Source organism: Drosophila obscura, unplaced genomic scaffold, assembly GCF_018151105.1.
Source record: "Drosophila obscura isolate BZ-5 IFL unplaced genomic scaffold, ASM1815110v1 contig_150, whole genome shotgun sequence".
Taxonomy (NCBI): Eukaryota; Metazoa; Arthropoda; class Insecta; order Diptera; family Drosophilidae; genus Drosophila; species Drosophila obscura.
The window spans coordinates 8,363,309-8,382,020 of NW_024542736.1; the positions used below are offsets into that span (position 1 = coordinate 8,363,309).

The 18,712-nt window shown below is 43.3% G+C and overlaps 1 protein-coding gene across 4 annotated transcripts in view; it reads left to right on the top strand.

Annotated features, from left to right (window-relative positions):
* The first annotated feature begins 5,675 nt into the window (after positions 1 to 5,675).
* The window catches only part of LOC111079154 (protein doublesex), a 44,928-nt gene continuing 31,891 nt past the window's right edge, over positions 5,676 to 18,712 (top strand). Inside the window, exons 1-3 of one of the 4 annotated variants that reach the window (XM_022374189.2) lie at positions 5,676 to 6,076; positions 6,142 to 6,482; positions 11,148 to 12,572. In XM_022374189.2, coding sequence (XP_022229881.1) covers positions 11,510 to 12,572 — 1,063 coding nt within the window. In that variant the 5' untranslated portion in view covers positions 5,676 to 6,076; positions 6,142 to 6,482; positions 11,148 to 11,509. Of the gene's footprint in view, positions 6,483 to 9,891; positions 9,955 to 11,147; positions 12,573 to 18,712 lie in introns of those variants that run through there. The other 3 variants (XM_022374188.2, XM_022374191.2, XM_022374190.2) reach the window with 3 other exon arrangements.

Below are 18,712 nucleotides of genomic sequence, written 5' to 3' on the forward strand. Positions count from 1 at the left end.
CGAATCAGTACAGCCAATGCCTGAACCTCGAAAACGTATAAATCAACTATTGGGAGATACTGCTACGAATAAGTCGAATAAACGGAGCACCTGGGGACTGAGGAAAGATGCGAAATTATTTCGCCTTTGAGGAAAAGTTTGAAGTGCACAAAGAAAATTGCTTGCATATGCATGTGGCATACGTGTGGGGCCCAACTTTGAGATACAAATAGTTGGAGGAGCTGGCAAAAACAAAAGTCTGTGCGGAAAGCCACAGACAAATAATCAAAATCGACAAACGAAATGAGCCAAAAACAAAGCGCCCAAAATGTTTTTAGTTTCCAGAGTCCTGGTTGGCAATGGCAGCCTGGGGAGTCAGGACCCACACTAACACACGGGCCGGGCCGAAAGGATATGCGCACGTGCTAATGTGATTAGATACACACACCCACAGTCACACCCACACCCACGCCCACAGCCACGGAGAAGAGCAATGCTGTTTGAGGAACCGCAACATGCAGTGCAGTTGATTGCGGCAAGCCAGGCTACAATAACAAGAAACGTTGAAGAAGAGTAGAGGAAACAACTTCACTCTGGGTATCTGTGAGATGCAAACTATTGTTGCGCAGGTCATCATTATCATCATCAGGATGTGGAAAACTTTCCGACTGGCCCGCTGTGCATTGGTCTGTGCGTATCTTCTGCCGTTCTCCTTACTATTTCAAGTAAGACCCAACAACTCCCAGCTCTGGCCTTGTGCCCTCCTCGAAATTATTTTGTCTCAACAATTTTTCCATCAGCCAGTCGTCAAATGCAGCCTCGGAAGTAACGACCCTCCATTCCAGGTCAGCCAGAGACACAGCCAGTGATTTAATTGCTGCATACAACCACATTCACGCACTCTTCCACACTCCAAAATTAATATATTACCTACTGCTTATGTCTAGCAACTAAATTGAGAAGAAAAAACATAACCTGAGCCGTTTGAAAAACAGAAACGACCTATTTCTCTTCTAAAGAATATGCATTTGTTAGGGTTAGGATTTGTTAGGGTTTGACCTAACAGTAAAGTTAATAAAATGAAGAAGAAATTCAGCTCTACTAAACTTTACTATTTAGCAATAGAGTTAGTATGTCTTTCAGTCTGGAAGGGGAGAAACAAAAGTACATATGTACATGCGTATTTCTAGACTCTTCTGTAGAACCTATATAACACTCTATTGCAATGTTCCGATTGGATTATGGGGCAGAAAAGTCGACTTAATGGACAAAAACAACAATATAACGCGGCTAATTTGTATTGATTTTTTATCGCACTTGCATTTCTCCATTTTGCACTTCCTCTGCTCTTTTTTAGCTCTTTGTCGCTGGCATCGTTCGTTGGTTTGTTTTGAGCTTTCCCTTCCCCCCTCCTTTATAGTACACCCAAGAAAATTGTTGCATAAATTTCACAAAAAAAATTTTTTTCGTTTAATATGGCATTTTGAAAATGGGCTGACTGTCATCAATAACAGCTGTACTTAACGTGCTGTTATATACCATTTTTGGCTATTGGGCTACCCTGGGAATTTTCCCCATAGTGCACTGGCCGCACTGCCGCTCCATCCCAGGTTCTCGTCTCTCATTAGTTGGCCTAAAAAATCCCATCAGGCTTTGATTAACATTTTGTGCACACAAATGCCGGCCAAAATGCGAGAGGCTAAATGAGTTGCATCTAATTGAGTGACAAACACGCCACAACAACATCAGGCCCGGCCAAATACGGGTGGCACTGGCATTGGCCACCTCTCACAAACTGTGCCAATTTGTTTTAAAATGCATCACCCTGGCGCTCAATCAGCCCAGAGCTGTTCCCACTCATCCCCATCCCCATCCTCATCTCGCTCCAGCACCCTCTACAGTGTCTGGTGTCCACTGTCCAATGCCTGTTCTCGACTGTTTTTCAATTTGCATGCAAGCGTAAATTACTCGCCGTTCGACACCCTTTCCCAAATCCACATTCCGAATCCCCATCCGCATCCTTCTGCGAAACTTTCCCCATACAGATTCCAGGCTCCTCCCGCTGGTCAGTTAAAAGGTTTGTCCTTTGGTTGCTTTATATATGCAGATTGCCTGGCCTTCTTCTCTTGCCCCTTTCTTCCTGGTCGCACCCTTTATGTATGTACGTCTGTATGTAGTTGTTATTGGCTGTCGGAATCTTATGGCTTGGTGCCTTAAATTAGTGTGCGTTTCTTGGCTAAGGGCTTAAAACACGTTTTTTGGCACTCCATTTGTCATTAAGCTACCAATTTGTTCGGCTTCAAAAACATCTCAAATTTCGGACTAAACCGCAGCGAGGCGTATGTAAAAAAAAATCAACCAAGGCTAAGGGGTACATACTCCTGTATGTGCATATGCACAATGTACATATGTGAAGCAAGATCAAACGCACGCGTTCGGGCTTTTGAAGCTACCTTAACGCCGGCAAAGGAATGGTACGTTGGAACAGGTTATCCATTCAATATTCAATCGGATTGAGGAGCACTAAATTAAAGCTGTTTTATTACTTGAGCATCCTTGTAGTGTTTGAACTGTAATTCGTGATTCCACACCCTGTCGTCAAATTTGTGAATTAATTATTTATTTCTTCAAAGATAATTATCTGAACTATAATTATAATTCAACGCAACAAATATATATATTTGTTGTAACAAACGAATTTTAATCTAAAGTATTAAAATTAAAAATAAAAAATATATTTTTTTTAAGGTGGAACCAAACTATTTGCTTGCTGTTTTATATAAAAATTGTGTATGGGCGTTCTTTTAAAAATCTTTGCATAAAGAGCTAAACTGCTGTCGCTTAACCAACCCACCCAAATCACATTTAGTGTGTCTAGTTATATCTTTAAATAAAATTACAAAATAAATAATGCAAGAAAGAAAACCATAAAAAACTCCCTGCCCCTCCTCTCATGACTAAATATCTTCATGGCTAGTCGAAAAATTTTCGTGGAAGTACACCTTTGGTGTAGTCGTCTTTCAGATGAAATGCAGGGAGAGATTGCAGTGATACTATGTACATTTGAGAACTGGGCGCCAGTCATGTGTGCAATTCGCATGCCTAAGCAGCTTCGCGCCCCCCCCCCGTTACCTGGTACACACTACACCACACTACACAGTGCCCTGCCCCGATTCCGTTCCCCACATCAGACATCCCCCATCATCAACCAACCCCAGCGGAAAGCCATCCAAGCAGCCAACAATGTACAACAACTTGTAGAATGGCCATAACAATTATAAAACACGAACACGAGCCGATGCTGCAAGGCAGGGGGTATGGGTAGAGGTGGGGAGAGGGGAGGGAGCGCGTGGGGAGACTGAATTGCGGTTGGCAACTTGGATTACAGTGGCGGGTCATTTGGAGAATTCTGCACTTTGCATTATGCAGCATTCCCGAGTCTCCCATCCGTCCGTCTGTCCGTTTATCCGCGTTGCGGCTGCCAATGTGTCGTGCAACTTGGCTGCGGCTTTGGAGGTGACAACTGCGACAGCTAAGCGTCAAACTGTATAAATGCTTGCATCGCCACCGTTTGCGGTAAAATTATAAAAATAAGACACGGAAAGAAGAGATCGAAGCGGGGTCGGTGTCGGTCGCCCCAGGTCGAGTCGGTCAGGGCAAAAAAGGCTTCAAAGAGAGAGAGAGATATGCAAAAGAGAGAAAGACACACATGAGTGGGAGAGAGGGCCACTAAGAGCAAATCATAAATAAATATTTGCCGGTTTCTTTGCAATTTGCATTTTCTCAGTGAATACGGGTATTTTTACCCGTACTCAAAAAGAGTTAAGGGGTATGTTGTATATGTGGTAAAAGTGGATGTATGCAACGGAGAGAACGAAACGTTTCCGACCCCATAAAGTATATATATTCTTTATCAGCATCAATAAACGAGTCGATATAGCCATGTCCGTCTGTCCGTCTTGTTGAGCGCCTAGATCTCAGAGACTATAAGAGCTAGAGTAACCAAATTTTGTTTCCAGACTCATGTGATATCACACTGCTACAAGTGTATAAAAATTACGCACCGCCCCGCTAGCGGAGAGATGTAGTATATATATGGTACATGTAGAATCTACATATTAGATGTAGAATATACATTGTAGATGTAGAAAACAGATGAAGCAAAAAAATGTAAAATGTAAAACTCTAAAAAATCATAAGCTCAAAAATGTATATACTGACTGAGTACGGGTATAAAAGTAGAGTCGCGTCCCCAGAAGCGACTCACACGTTCCTTCTCGTTTCTGTTTGCTTTTGGCCCAATGCTTGCTGGCGTCTTTTGAGAGCGCGCAGCCCACTGGCAAGATAAACGGGTTTCGTTTCGGTTCCGTATCTGCCAGAATACTCTTCTCTTGCGATTGCCATTCGCTTGCCGCTCTCTGCTAATTGATTTACGAGTATCGAAGCCACTCTTCACGAACACTCTATCCTTAGGTATACCAGGCTGAAATGCGTGTGAAAACACGCATTTTAATCGAATATCATGAATATACACGATATTAGTTACGCTTTAAAAAATTGCATTGTCCTGAATGTTTGTTTATGTTTTTGTTTAGGAGTAAAAGAGTAAATTAATTCAGTGTAGCTGTCCACCAAAGAAGCTTTCACTAATGCCCTACACACTTTGCATTCCCAGTTTTGTTTAAAATTTTCGGAAATCTCTACGCAATCATCTCGATGCGTGCACCGCCCCGGGGCAGAAAAAACATTTAATGAAGCCGCGTTCCAGATCCTTTATAGGTTCGTATAATTCCCTGACCCTGGCTGATGATGAAAAGAAGCTCAAAAAGGTGATTTATGTGTGTGACATTGCACACGCAAATCGGGGCGGCTCTACTTAAATTGGCATCAATATTTTAATGCGGAGCGGTGCCGAGTCGACCTATATCAAAGGCCTTCGGCTAGACGGCCAGGCACGAATCTCACCATAAGAGGTTTAAAGAGAAAGCCAGTGGCAGAGTGGTTACAGTAAGAGAACTGATCAGAGACGTCAATGTACGGCAACAAAGTTGCTCCACTCTTCTGGTTCGCAGAGATTGGCGAAAACAAACGCAGCAAATAAAAGAGCACACGAAAGAGAATAATGCTTGACTGTTGCTCCCCATTGATACCCTGCAGTGATTGTCTCTCTCACCACACTCGCTTCTCTCGATTCCTCTTTCTCCCAAGATGCTTTCAAATGCGCTACCTACCGACACTTTTTCGTTTGGAGCTCATCAGTTTCGATCAAAACATTCCGGAACAGCGCAGGAAAATAAAATATAAAAAAATAATATTGAATTTATTTTTATAGACTTTATTTTGAAATATTTAGAATTTATTAATGAAATACTTTCGTTCGACTTTTTGTTGCAGGGTTTCATTGAAAACCAAGGAAAGCTTAAATATTTTTATCAGTTCAGGGGGTGTGTACTATATAGTTTGTTCTTCTAAATATTTTTAATTGTTTTTGTTTTTACATTTACCAAACAATTACATAATTTAGTGTAATGCATAATTAGCTTAACTTTTTTCCTGCTTTTAAATGATTGTACACATTTATTTATTTCGAAACATGGAGGTGATTGAACAGTCGCTCCGGCGGGCTAATCTCGCACTCATTTTATTGGCGCTGCACCAAAGTGCAAATACCAAAAGCAAAGCAACGACAGTCGGTGGGCCCGTCTCTGTGAACACATGCTAGTCGGCCTGCTCTGGTCTGGTCTGGTCTGAGTGTTGAGTGTCGTGCTCCGAGTTTCGTTGGGGCTGCAACCAGTTTGCTGGCATCGATCGTCCTTTGCGCTCGTGCATGCTGCGGCCAGTGTGTATTCCGTGGTCGTAGTCCCAATCGTAATCCCAATGATCCAAAACTAACCGAGAACAACTGAACAGATCCGAACCGCAATCGGTCTCTTAAGTTGACCCAAGTTGAGGTCTTCTGTGAGTGTCTCTCCGGTCTCTCGATGTGTGCGCCTCCAGAGGCAATCGCGCTGTGTTCGACATGTGATCATTTTTTTGCACTTCACGTCTCTCCGCTCGCCTCTGCCCGGGTAGGCAGAAAAGTCTGAAAATATCTTCGGTATGGAGCAGATCTAAAACGGAATAATCGCCACAGAGCGCCAATGCTAACGAATTTTCTTGCAGTAAACTGAAGTTCCGTCTGCGGTTTGTCTGGCAAAAGATAACAAAAAATAATTATTGCCGGTTGTGGTAGTGCCCCGAGACTCGGTCTCGGTGTCGGTCGCGGGTGCGGTCCCGGTTCCCGGCTCCCGGCTCTCAATTCCACTCTCACTCTCAGTCAGAAGATTCTCTCGCTCTGGCTGGCATTTGTTCTCGCAGCTCTCAGAGATCATCTCGCTTGCATAACCAAGGGCAGCACACACCTCCGAAGCAGATTGCAGATGCAGATACAGATGCAGATATACATCTAGAATTACTCCGGCAGATACTTTCGCGGCTGCAGCAAATGGTTCGCATTGTCCCCGGTAAGTGTACAATGAGTTATGAGTGCCCCTATTGCCCCGCCCTCTCCCTGCACCCTGCTCGCGGTGGGCGTTGCAAACTGCCTTGTAATTGCCTGACATAAATGCTCGTGTGTACAAGGCTTAATAGCGATAGCGGCAGGTACTACGAGTATGCTCGCCGATTGCCATCTACAACTACAGCATTACATTCGGTGGTTCATATTGCGACGGGGAGTGTAGTGGGACGGCTATTGTCTGGCTACCAAATTGAACAGGAAACGACTGCGATCATGAGCAACAAGTCATGTTTGGAGCGCTGCAAAGAAGGCAGCCATCCAGTCGGTACCATTCGGACGATGACTTCGGGGGCGATCGGGAATGCAGGAACCTCTCGTCGCCTTATAAGGAAATCTGGAACAAAGTCTGTGTGCTTCTGAAAGAAATGCAAAGCGAGTTTGTTTAGATGTAAAATGTGTACATTTATGTGTGGGGCATCGAGGGAGAAGCAATATAGCCTAAGTGAGCACTACCCAAGCCGGTTTCCGTCTTTGTTTTAACTTCAGCGTGGATCACGATAATCCTGTCACTTGATCAGTGATCGGTGCATATTGTCAATGAAGAAATCTCGTATTACTTCAGATTTATGGCCTCAACCGGAAAAGTGTCCGCTCACTTTCCCATTTGCCACCACAAAATTATCATATTAATTAGTTAACGTACGATGGCCATTCATAAATGCCAGTGAACCTAAGAGTTCTGGTTCCTAGCAGCATCCCCCGATCCCCATTCGTAACCAGTTTGCGTGGAATGCCCTTACGCGGACTAATTAAGCAAACGTTCATCTGCCTCTTGCCCACCTGTAATCCAATGCCATACAGATCAGACCCAAGCTTTAACGCTCCACTCACTGCACTGGAGCATGCTCCAAATGAGCGATTTTCCGGCTCTGTAGTGCTGTATCGCTGGGGCGCCCCATCACATAATTAGCAAACATAGAAATGCCATTCTCCGCGAGATACCGATACCGATACCGCGCTCCATCTTCCTCTTTCTGGGGCTGCGCTGCGCCGTGTTCTCTCTGTTCAAATACAAATTAGTAGCGACATGCAAGATAAGCGATCGTGTGCACTTTTCAAAATACTCGAACAGAGAGCCAGAGAAGTAACAACATTTTGCCGTGGTCGCAGGGGGGTGGCGGTGGAAGTGGGGCGGGGCTGGGCGGCAACAGCACGAACCGAACTGTGTGCTCCGTTATCAAAGATCTTGCATGCTCAATTACCTCTCTCTCTTTGCAAAAATGTGTAATTAACTCTTTAGGCACCGAAATTAAGTTATTATTGTCAAAAAAGACCAACACTTCGTATTGTTATTCTTATCGATAGAAGAATATTGCTTATTACTAGGGGGGCCCCAGTCTCTCTGCCTCGCCACATTCCCTCTCTTTCGTGCTGGTGTTCTGGTGGACGGTCGGTCGTCTGAGGGTTCGACGCTAGACCCACGGAACCTCTGCACTAGATTAGACAGTTCACTGAGTCACCCTAAGTGCAAATTAGATTAAACTCGATTCGAATTCGAATACACATTTGTGCAGAGAAATTCTAATTAAACAGGCGGACGAACACTGTATGCTCTTTCGAAAAAATCAAAAGCTAGTTTTGATTCTACTGCTGATCTCAGCATTGCTGTTATCCAATTAGATTCTGGAAAATGTACAAGACACATGAGTATAGGCTGAATTGATTTTGATGCTGATCGATTTGTTGCTTTCTGGATGTAGGCGCGCAATAAATAAACATTTTATATATGTTTAAAATTCGTGCTCCAAGTGGGTCATTATATGTACATATGTATGTGTGTTGAACTGTTTTCAAATATATGTAGTTGTTTTCTTGTACAATGAAGGAAAGACGGTTTACAAAAGCCCAACCGGTACCGGTCCGTGTATAGATATATGCACATTCAAACGAATTGTTGATTGGGGTCTATATTACACCCAATGCATATAACGCATACTACGCGCGTTGGAAGCACGAAGCAATAACCAAAACAAATGCCATAAAACATGCAGCACAAAGCAAGTGGGCAAAAATTCAGAGAGAAATAAAACAAAGCAGAAGCGAAAACTCACAGCGATGCAACCCGTTCCAACACCAAAACCAACTCGAACAAGTTGCACGACGACTGCAACAAGCAGCCAACTAACAACTGCAGCGAAAGCGACAGCAACAGCAACAACAACAACAAAGCGACAGCAACAGCCAATGTGTGTGAGGCTGCCTATATACAAGGGCTTGTCTGGGTTTGTCTGTTTGTCTCTCCGCAGTTGTGTTTCTGTGTGTGTGTGTGTTTGAGTGCGCTGTGTGTGAGTGTGTGTGTGTGCAGCCCCCACATTTCTCCAAATGCACGCAGCGTCAACGGCGCACAGTGGTCCGCAGACAATAGTGTAGCAGCAAGGGTGCTTTTAGGGTTCTGTGAGTAGAATTCATCCAAAATATAAAACCATAAATAATATTTAAGAACTGTCAGAAATTATTATCTACTTTCCAAACATTGTCCACCACTCAGGCAACGATTCATGGAACAGTTCAAGACTTAACAGAGCTTCAAGCGAGAACTAGGACTTCTGAGCCACTGTACCAGTGTACACCGTCGCTCTCTCGATGCGATTTTCGGTTCCGTTTCGTTGGCGGTGTGTGTCCGCGTCCACGCAAACACAAGCAAACATGGTATTCACACATACACACACATTCTCTCTCCTCTCGCATTGGCACATCACATGCACATGCACGGGCACCAACACCAAGAAAGCAGCTTTGCTCGACGTTTTTGAGTTCTTTGCATCCGCGTCTTGCGGGCCCAATGCGAGTTGCCTTGTGCATGCCAAAGATTTCAGATCGGAAAGCAACAGCAGCAGCAGAAGCTCAGCTCGCGGCACGCGCAACGATTTCAGGAGTTATCCATATCGATACATACCCAGCTCTTAGCGACTCTATAAATATTACATTTTTTTTTGCATTGTGAAGCTCAATTAAAATTAAGAGCCTAATTAGACGGTGTTTGGTGGTTCAGTAGACAGGTTGCTCGCGTTTGCCGGCGGCTTTTGCAATTCATTAAGTGCGATCGCGTGAAAATGCTCGAGTGATTTTTTGTTTGTTTTGTGACAATTACCAAACGATATCTCAGAATATATATATAGCAAAAAGTAACAATATTTTTGGAGTCAATTGTTTGGAATAAGCCCATGGCGGAGTTTCTTCAAGCTAATTCAACGAAATTTTAACAAAAACCATTGAAAAATATTCATAAAATTTACAAATCCTAATAGTTATATACATAAATAAATACAAAACAAAATACTCTTTATATAAATACATAAACGTTACCTACAAATACAATATTACAAATAATTAAACTATTCATATAGATAAAATACAATACATAAAAGACAAATATTTATAAATAAATAAAGTTTCAAATCAATTTAGCTAAACAGGTAATAATTTAATTTATTGTTGTTTAATATTTGCCAATTCTATTGCTTTGTGAAATTACTCAAAGTGCTTAGCTAACTAGTGGTAGACTCAGAGTATATATCTACAGATAATCGCCTCAATGATTCTTCAAAATGTTAAATATAATCGCTTAACAAAAGACTACAGGAATGCATTTTAATGTGACATAAAGTAATTGCAAGAATTACAAGCCATGATTGCGCATACGCCTCGGAAGCCAGGGCTTGTCACCTGCAAAATACTAAAATGTCAGAAAACCAATGGAAATGCTAATTTATTAAGCCTTGCATTTGCTTACAATAAATTAAAACTTTCGTTGCATTTCCTAATTCAGAAAGAAGAAAACGAAATCATTTCCTGTTTCCACAATTGTTCGGGGAGAAATCGAAAAATACAAAGAACAGTAAAATACATTTAACGACTCCTAATTAACTAGATTGCCTAAGCTGAACTTTGGCATTTTCCCCAGAAAATTAAAACTCATACGAAAAAAAAAATCACATTTATGGCTGAAAGTTCAAAGTGTCAAGAGTCAACCATTAATCCACACTTTCCTGTAGATATTTTTGCGCATCTGCCAGAACCCTTCTACATACACTGTATTGCCGTGACAGATCCCTCGCTCGTGTCGGTACAATGTATCTGCAAGCCTAGCTCCACCCACAAGGCGTAACTTATATCTTAAACAAATCTAAAATGAGTAAACCCATGTAAGGGGGGCGTAACCGATCGAATCAAAACAATTTTGGATGATTTTACCTTGAATGGATGGTCAGACATGCAAAAGCCAACGGCCAATAGAAACAGAGTTTCACCTGCAGCTCCGTTCCAGCTGCGATTTAATGAATTCCGGAGCGATACGATTGCCAACTATGAGATACATTAGCTCGTGCGATAAACAGAAATGCAATTTGTTTGCCAGCACAATTCATGCATGCAAAAAATAATGGAGAAACCAAATTAAAACCATAACATACATATTTCTCGCTCTTTCGATACTACGAGTACGTTTGCATACCGAGAAATTACATCATCGAGTCAGGGTGCAATTATAATTATCAAAAATATAGCCGAAATGTTAACCAGGAAATTGTTTACAGTTCAAATAATTTAAATTTATTTTCTGGAAATTTTGCAAATTAATAAACACCAAATATTTCCCTTGTCTTTTCAGGTGCTTAACAATCTATTGTCCAAAGTCTACAAATAGGGGATTAGGCAACTCAAAGTGAAAATTAACATAACAATACCATAAACAATAGATATTAATTTACTAAATACATATTTAAAGAAAATATTTTAATCGAAAAAACAAGATAACAAATCCTTGATCTAAAGCTGAACAAATTCTACATATATATAGCCGCAGTAAAAATAAATAATATTCCCAATAATTGTGCTTAAAGATACTTACTCTTGCAATCCGAAAAATGCTTCCTATCTCGGACAACTAATTCGGCGGAGAAAAGTGTCAGAAACATACAACTACAGCTTCAACTGTAATTGACGAGATCAAGGACATTTGAATATTCTGGGATGGTTTCGGAGGAGAACTGGAACAGCGACACCATGTCCGACTCGGATATGATCGACTCGAAGAACGACGTGTGCGGCGGGGCCTCCAGCTCCAGCGGGAGCTCGATCTCGCCGCGCACACCGCCCAACTGTGCCCGCTGTCGAAACCATGGCCTGAAGATCACCCTGAAGGGCCACAAGCGCTACTGCAAGTACCGCTATTGCACGTGCGAGAAGTGCCGCCTGACGGCAGACCGCCAGCGGGTAATGGCCCTCCAAACGGCCCTGCGCCGCGCCCAAGCGCAGGACGAGCAGCGGGCACTGCATATGCATGAGGTGCCGCCTCCATCGGGGTCCACTACGGCCCTGCTGGGCCATCATCACCACGTCGCTGCCACCGCCCACGTTCACGCTCATCACGTCCATCCGCACCATAGCCATGGTCACCACTCCCACTCCCACCATGGCCATGTGCTGCACCAGCACCAGCAGGCAGTGGCGTCAGCCGCAGCGGCTCCTTCGCAGCCGCCCCCGTCCCACCTGAGTGGGGCCCACAATGGGGCAGGAGCAACAGTGCCAGCCACCGCCTCCAGCCTGCATGGTCACGCCCATGTGCATCATGTACACATGGCGGCAGCGGCGGCCGCCACAGTGGCTCATCAGCAGCAACAACAGCAGCAGCAGCACCAGAGCCAACAGCACCAGCACCAGCATCATCCACACCTCCAGCATCCGCAGCACCAGCCACAGCACACGGCGCTCCGATCTCCTCCACACAACGAGCATACCGGAAGTGTTGGACCAGCCACCAGCAGTTCAGGAGGCGGAGCCAGCTCGGGCAGTGGCGTCGCAGCCACATCAAGCAGTGCATCCAGCAGCGGCGGAGTTGGCGGACGGGCAGGCAGTGGCGGGGTCAGTGTCATTACTAGTGCCGATCCACACATGTCCACGGTACCCACACCAGCCCAGTCGCTGGAGGGCTCCTGTGATTCATCATCTCCCTCGCCATCGTCCACATCCGGCGCCGCCATTTTGCCGATCTCAGTCTCCGTTAATCGCAAGAATGGCGCCAATGTACCGTTGGGTAAGTGCACAACTATACTCGTAAGCTATATGCATATATCGGGGGCTAAATAAAAGGCTTAGAGTCTATCAGTATTCGGTTGAATGATTACCAAAGCGACTCGACTTATCTGTGGAAGAATATACGTATTTAAACTAGTCGATGTTTTAGGCTATGCAAGTTCCTCTGTCCCTTCTATTAAAGTGAACTGAATGGCCTGTTCCTGTTCCAATGAAATTTAGTCAATGAACAAGGCCGCCTTGGTCTTTCATCCGCCTTTGCAGTATAGTTAATTTCATTATTGTATATTTATTAGATAAGATATAAAAACAAGTCTGTGGTTTATAATTGGCGTCTAATCAAAGTCGGCTGATTTAATGCAAACATGAATTATTGGAACGGCTAATGACAAACTTTACACTTCTGTTGTGGGTCTATAAAAGTCAAATCATATTAAAATATGAAAAATAATCAGTACAGCTATGCAAATAAATGGTGTGTGTTAAGTATGTTTTGTTGTGTGTATTTATACAGCTAAACTCTAACAAATGTATTAGATACCCTGAAACCTTTTTAGAGATGAATTAAGAGCAATTTAAGAATCTATTTATCTTTTATAGATTCCCAATTTATTTAAATTTAAACTGATTTATTGATGATTCGAATTTTGTTTAGATTTTCACTTATACTCGTATCTGCTGTCACGTATTACTGACCTACCCACGTACATACATATGTGCTTACTTTGAACTTACTCAGACAAATCAATCATTAATCTTGTAACTCGCTCAATTTGTGATCTTGGCAACCAGTATCAAAACATATTTATGGGCCATTTAATAAAGTGCAGAGGGAAAATTGAAAATGAAAAACTCTGAGTTGAAATTGCACAGTTTTTTCATCCCGACTCGTCTGTTTTTCGCACAGCGGAGGGAAGCTGTCTGGGAGTCGTGGTAGTATGTCTCGCCGCTAAATGATTCCCACCTAATTATAGGCCACAATATGCCGCCGCCACTAGGATGGCATCGAGAACAGATCCACCAGAAATGCGGCACGTACGCATTTGAGGGCAGAGACGCCTTCGACAGAAGGCCTAATCAAGTTGTTGTTGCTATTTCGTGCCGTTGCAGAGGCTCGACGGAGACGAGCCCAGACTTGGCCAAAACAAAAGAAGAAACAAGTTGGAGCGGACTGGTCGGGTGTACCGACTAAAGGATACCCGCTACCCGAAAGATCCCGCCATAAGCGTGTATATTTTACGGGATTAAATGAATTTCGAATGATGATAAATGAATTGATCTTTCCTCAATGCAATGGGATTATCGAATCCAGGATCTGTTTTCGATATACAGGGAACTAGGATGGTGTTGTAATATACCTCTGATCTTAGCGATATGGTACGGTATAGAGTCAAAGGAACGCCAAGGGAATACGTGTGGCAAAGCAAAGCAAAGCGAGGCAGAAGACAAGACAAGACAAGACACAATACAAGGCACAACAAGGCACGGCCCTGCGGCACATGTCACAAATTGCTTATAATGACAGCCGGAGCGAAGTAGGTGACGGGCCATGAATAAATCAATTAACATAGATCCACCAAGCTGTCAACAGTTGACACCTGAGGGCGAGTCAGGCTGTCTGCCGTTGTCATTCAGATTATGCTATGGAAAAGCCTTCCGGTTTGATACATGCGCTAAAAGTTATGAATTAAATGGCGCATACATCGGATAGGATCGCCTCGATCGGAGAACTAGCTGCCACAAGAGAGCTCAAGGGAAAGGGTTTAGGGAGGGTTGCAATTAGGTTGATAATTTTCAAGAATTTTAAAATCTTTAATTGTGGCATTCTGAGTTTCTTATTATGTGAAAAACTAGTAGCATCTTAATCAGGGCTTTGTCCATGGACTTCACTCCCTCCACTCGTTGAATCAGTTGCGACTTGCGAGAGTCCGTCCATCGGTCTGCTGCACACGTTCCACGTTCCCCTCCCTAATTGCACCTGAGCACGAGCAACATGGCATACGAATGCGCCATAAGAAGCATAATCTTTGGACAATTACAAGAAGACCTGTCAAGGCAATCCAACATAACCATTCATCAAAGCGCTAAGCAGGCATGAAACATTTTCACAGTTTCATTTTCCAGTCACCGATGATTTCTTTATGCATATTATCCCATGGTTATGGCCGCCAGACATGTCATCCGATCCGACGTTGCGGAGATCGTTTAGCATAAGTGCAAAGACAATGCGAGTCTTCTGTCAACTACAGACAGTTTGTCAATCAATTGGACCCCGCAACACCTCCTCTGGCTTCTTCGGACGTTCTGCTCCTTCCTGCTGCCTCCTTCCACCGCCTCCACAGACAGCGCCACAAACAGTAGACAGTAGCTGGATGCCCCAGCGCCTATCTTTTGGCTGTGTTAGGTTGCGGCCTCGATGTCTACAAACGTGTAAACTTATTCGTAATCTGCATCGTCTGCACGGAGCTGCCTAACCCGTCTTGAGCCTCAAACTGGAAACCCAAATCGAGTTTTCCATGCTGGCAACTTTGTTGCCGTTTTCTCAGTCACCTGAACAAGTCCGACGGCTCATTAGCTCAGCTCTGGCTTCTGCCCACACTGGCGCTGCCAATTCCCGCATTAGTCATCATGCCTCCAGACGTGAGGTTATGGTTCTGGCGGATCTCTTTCTATTAGATCTATAGGAAGTGCATCCAGGGTAGGGTATTCATTTTGTTATTAATTTTGATGAGTGTAATAAAAATCTATAGCTATCATGCTGCCATCTTTGATCTATAAGTAATAATAGTCTTGATCTGTTCTTCCAATTATTCCGAATAAAGTTAAACTTGGACACGTAGCTCAAAAATTGGGGGAGATCGAAAGCGGCTTTGGAAGAGGATGTGTGGCAAGTCAAGGGCTGCCAATCGATAGAGTTCGACTTAAGTTAATTAATTTAATGCGCCTGCGCTTATTTCGGGCTCTTAAGACGGACAGCCAGCCCTCTTGGCCATACACCGGGACGGGACCCATCGTGTCTCTGTCTGTCTAGAACATTTACGAGTAGGGCCGACGACTCGCCATTCGCAATTCGCAAGAAAACCCCAAGGAAAAAAACAAAAACTTTGGTGCGCTCGTAAAATAAAGTTGTAAAATGTATTTTTGGTGCATATACATATGTATGTATAGATTGTTGTTGCATACATTTTGCTCGATTTTGTTTTCGATTTCAGTTTCAAATGGCTTCCACAACTCGCAGAGCGTAGTTTGCATTTTTTTTATTATTATTTCTCATACTCATATTTGAGAAATGGGCCCGAGAGGCAGCAGCTCTTGGCAGCCCTTGGCAGCTTTGACAGGTCATTTTGGTATATAATTTACGAGATTTCCAGTTAATATGTTGGCATTACTTTTAATACTCCTCGTCGGACTCCGCAAGCCGCCGTCTTTATGGACACCCAAAGTCAGGATTATGCATACATATATATGTATTTATATTATGTGTGTGTATGTGCATATGTATGCTACAAATGGTTGCTTAATTATAAGGCCAGAAGCAATCCAATCCAGGAATTGACCACAGAAACAATTCGCTTAACATGAACAATAAAAATATGTATGTTTTTTCTCCTTTTGCAATTAAAAGTTCTTTTACGAGCAGAGAATTAGTCTAGACGAGGCGAGACTCGACTCGACTCGGCTCGGCTCCGATCGCCAATGCCAATTGGCTCTAGCCCCCTCCCCCCTCTACAGAGCGGCGGCTTGAGTGTTCCCGAAACAGCTGCCAGATGATATAATTATGAGTCGAATGAGTATCGTATCCCATGAATACCGTGTGGTATTACGAGTATTTACAACCTGCCAAAACCATTTGCATACAAATGCTGGCATAATCAGCTCTCTTATCCAGAAGGTCCCAATTACAGGTCTCTATCGCCTGATCCGCCCCATGTTTAAGCCGCGGCGAGGAGCTCTGGCTCTGGCTCTGTCCTAAGCTTCGCTTAATTCAATCGGCATTGTGAACGCCTGCTCACAATGCGGGCCCCTATAATTTGTACACCGTCAGAAGTGTACAAGTGCAGAAGTTTGTTTTTTCGGGGCCGTGAAAACACCAGAAAGATGCATTATGCAACCAATCCACATGTGTGAAACCGCAATGGCTTTTTAAGTGAGCAAAATTATAGGGAATGGAATCCAGAATACAGAATAAGTATCCAGGATCCAGAAGAGGGTTCAGAGAATAGCGAACTCATCTGGGGATTTAGCTGAGAACGTGCTTTTTTTTTTAAGGAGTGCTCGATAGATAGTTTTTAATGGACTTTTTTCATGTTGGCCGGACGTTAAAGGTGCTGCACAAAAAAATAGCTTAATACGTCATTAAAAATATATATAACCTTAAAAGCAAAAAACTAGCCCACCCTTTTTATATATTCTAAACGCTCAAGTGCTTAAAAATAATAGCCATAAAAGTATCCCCTGTAGCCAACTTTCTTGCCACTCAATTTATTAAATATTTATGAAGCTGCCGACACATTTCCTCAAAATATAGTTGGTAATGGACCCACGATCCACCCCTTTAGAGGGTATTATCAGTTTTGAGTTGTGCTTGGGTTCTAGGCGTTGCAGAAGAGAGAGAGAGAACTCGAAACGCTATTAAATACTACATGACTCCACAGCAGAAACTATCACGCTGTCCCCCTGCCTTTGTATTTATTCTTATCACTTAAGTGCTTAAAAATAATAACCAGGAAAGGCGTGCCCTGTGGCTGGATTTCTTGCCACTCAATTTATTAAATTTATTAAATATTTATGAAGTTTGCCAACACATTTGCTCATACAAACTTGTTGCTCGCAAATTGTAATGTTGCATGCAATGCACGGCTTAAGAAGGTCTTGATAGACCTCCCAAAAGATTTGGTTACTGAATTGTGCTGGCTTTTGCCTTTCTTCCCCATCGTCGTCTTCCTGCACCTCCTCCGACTGCAGCTCCAGTTGCCACCAGCCGCAGCCTCAGCCTCAGCGTCAGCTTTGTTTACATTTTCACAGACACGCAATTTATGAACCGGCCTGGGGCAGGCATTGTCCAGTACATCGCAAGTTGCAACTCCCCTTGGGGCAGATAAATACGTACACACGGATACAAACGGAACTGGAATTGTTGGCTGGGGCAGAGACAGAGCCAAGCAGTCGCATATTTATGGCTGGCATCTGCCACAAGGTGCTAAGAACTTACTTTATAACCAGAGTGTGTGATTGCCGTGGCCGTGCCTTAGCCGCAAAACGAAAATGATTAATCGCATCTACGCGTACGAGTATGCTCGCGCGTATGTGTGTTAGCGGTTATCATATACTAGGGCCAGAGATTGGCCTGGAACTGAGTATTGATTGGCGGTGCCTGGACAAAGGAAGGAAGGCTGTTCCCATTAAACGGTAACATTTAATCAATTTATCAAATTTTCGTTTAAAATTCGCTTTCTGATCTGAGCTGAATTTTAATAATGTCCGCTGGCTACACCAAGAATAATTAGCTAATGCAAGTATTATTGGTTCCTCTAACTCCTTAAAGATTCGCTTCCACAGCCAAGGTTTCCAACCGATATAATCTGACTCCAAGTCCATTTGCTTCATATCGAGCACGAGTAAAACACCAGCAAAACAGTACGAGTGCGATATATTATTATATATTACTATATATACTATAGTATAAATATTCATAGCTAAGATTAATGTTTCTCTAAGCATGAAAAATACGTATTGACAAATTTAATTATTCAAACTGCTTCAAAATGCAGCATGTAATCCGATTCAGTCTGGGATCCAGCACTCAGCATCGAAAGGCATAATTTTAGCCAAGTTCAATGCTCTCTCTATCCATCTTTTTATCTATCTGTATCTCTCTTGTCCCACAATTATGCTTTGCATTCAGTTTTGAATTTCAACAATTAAACATGCAGCCACAAAACTGTCGGCAGTAATTTCCAGAAGTAATGAGCCAGCTTTGAGGTCTCTGTCTCTGTGTCTGTCTCCGCCCTGCACCCCTGTATGCCCAGCCAGATGCTGTGGCTCTGGGGCGGCCCATATCATGACTCGCTCCTTTGGCTAACAGTTAGGAGCAGAAATAGTTACATCGATCAGCTGTTAATAGGCTGCATGCGAAACCGG